Source organism: Galeopterus variegatus, unplaced genomic scaffold (genome assembly GCF_000696425.1).
Source record: "Galeopterus variegatus unplaced genomic scaffold, G_variegatus-3.0.2 Scaffold939, whole genome shotgun sequence".
Lineage (NCBI taxonomy): Eukaryota > Metazoa > Chordata > Mammalia > Dermoptera > Cynocephalidae > Galeopterus > Galeopterus variegatus.
In genome coordinates this window covers 200887-202438 of record NW_007727050.1, presented here as the reverse complement: position 1 = coordinate 202438, position 1552 = coordinate 200887, and the positions used below count along the sequence as shown (strand labels likewise).

At 37.8% G+C, this 1552-nt stretch overlaps 1 protein-coding gene across 1 annotated transcript in view; it reads left to right on the top strand.

Annotated features, from left to right (window-relative positions):
• The window catches only part of KIF13B (kinesin family member 13B), a 160856-nt gene that overhangs the window by 47027 nt on the left and 112277 nt on the right, over positions 1-1552 (top strand). Inside the window, exon 4 of the mRNA XM_008573609.1 lies at positions 413-425. Within this exon, the coding sequence (XP_008571831.1) occupies positions 413-425 (13 nt within the window). The remainder of the gene's footprint in view (positions 1-412; positions 426-1552) is intronic.

Sequence of the window (1552 nt, the reverse complement as noted above, 5' to 3'; positions counted from 1 at the left end):
CTGTACTGATAAGAGAATAAGCTGCTGCTTTATCAAAGCAGAGATTACTTAGAAATGAAATATGATGATAAAAGTAAAGATTTTAAAAAATATATTTGTAAGACACATACAAGGGTAAGCAAAATGCACAAGGCAGAACTATTGGGACTCTTGAAATGATCCAATTCTCCGATGGTCTTTCTCCTACCAGAGAGACATGCTTAGTTTTCTATAGTTAGCACCCCGCCCTCCTAGTTAATAGTCATTAATTTGTCCTTGAAGTTCAAAGGTAACATTTTGTATCCTTATTGCAAATTTACATAATGTTTATTATCATTTTAGCCTTCAAAAAGAGTTTTCTAAACTAAATTCCTTTTTCTTTTTTTTAACGCTTCTCTTCATGTCAATGATGACATCTCTTTTGGGCACTCAGGGGCCAGCCAAAGGTAAGAGATTTGATTTATTATTGTTATGTGCATATTTTTGAAATACTGGAAGATCTTATGTGCATAGTGTTGAAGGACTAGAATTTTCTTCTCAAAAATAAAAATACTTTCTGTCAGTTTTATATAAAAGTAATGCAGGCTGTCAGCCTCCTCACAAATCTGAAGCTGTTTATTGGCATAGGAGGGACTGGAGGGTTATGGAAAAGCTGTATTTGCAATTTGACCAAATTCTGGCCAGTTTCTTAGCAACGACAACACAGATTCCTTTTGTGCCATAGGCTGGCTCAAAACTGGTAGTTCCAAACTGTGGTCAAAACCGTGCTGGGCCAACTCATCCTCCTTGCTCCTGTGATCACCGCACATACTCCCAGGCCAGAAGAAACCTGCCGGGGCCCACAGCTTCCTCAAAGGAATGTGCTGTGATCTCAGATTTGAGACTAGATTCTGAGGAAACTTCTGCAGGGTGGGCCAGTTCCTCTGTCTCTTAGGTGTGTTGGAGTGCACAAGGACTGTATTTTTTAAGCGACTATTCATTCTCTGAAGTTTCCTGGAACTGCCAGGAAAGTGAGATTTTTATCTCCCTTCTTGGAGTTTAGTTTTTGTTTTAGAGTCTGTGGTTGAATTATAATTCCATTCTCTATTATCGTTGCTAAGATATGTATAGACAAGGCTATTTAAGACTTTGAACAACTTTAAAAAAAAAATAGTTGAATGTAGCACTGATGTCTTTTTTTGGCAGCTGGCTGGTACCCAGATCTGAACCGTTGACCCTGGTGTTATAACACTGTGCTCTAACCAACTGAGCTAACTGGCCAGTCCGTGATTTCTTTATATGTGTAAAACCTAACATCTTTTCTATGGAAAAAGTGCTGGAGTATTTTTATTTTCTTATTTTTTGTTGGAGCAGAAGCTGGAGATGGTAGTAAAGATGCAAAGAAACCATTACACGACTATTTAAAAACCGTTCATGTTTTATTTAATTCAACTGTGCCTTCATGTTCAGAGAATGTTGTAGTGACTAAAAAATGTGGAAAGATGAACACCTCATTATTCACACAGTGGCCGTCTTTAGAGAGAGGTGTTCTTGGTGAACGGGGAGACCTTTATTTTTTACTTTATGCCTCTGT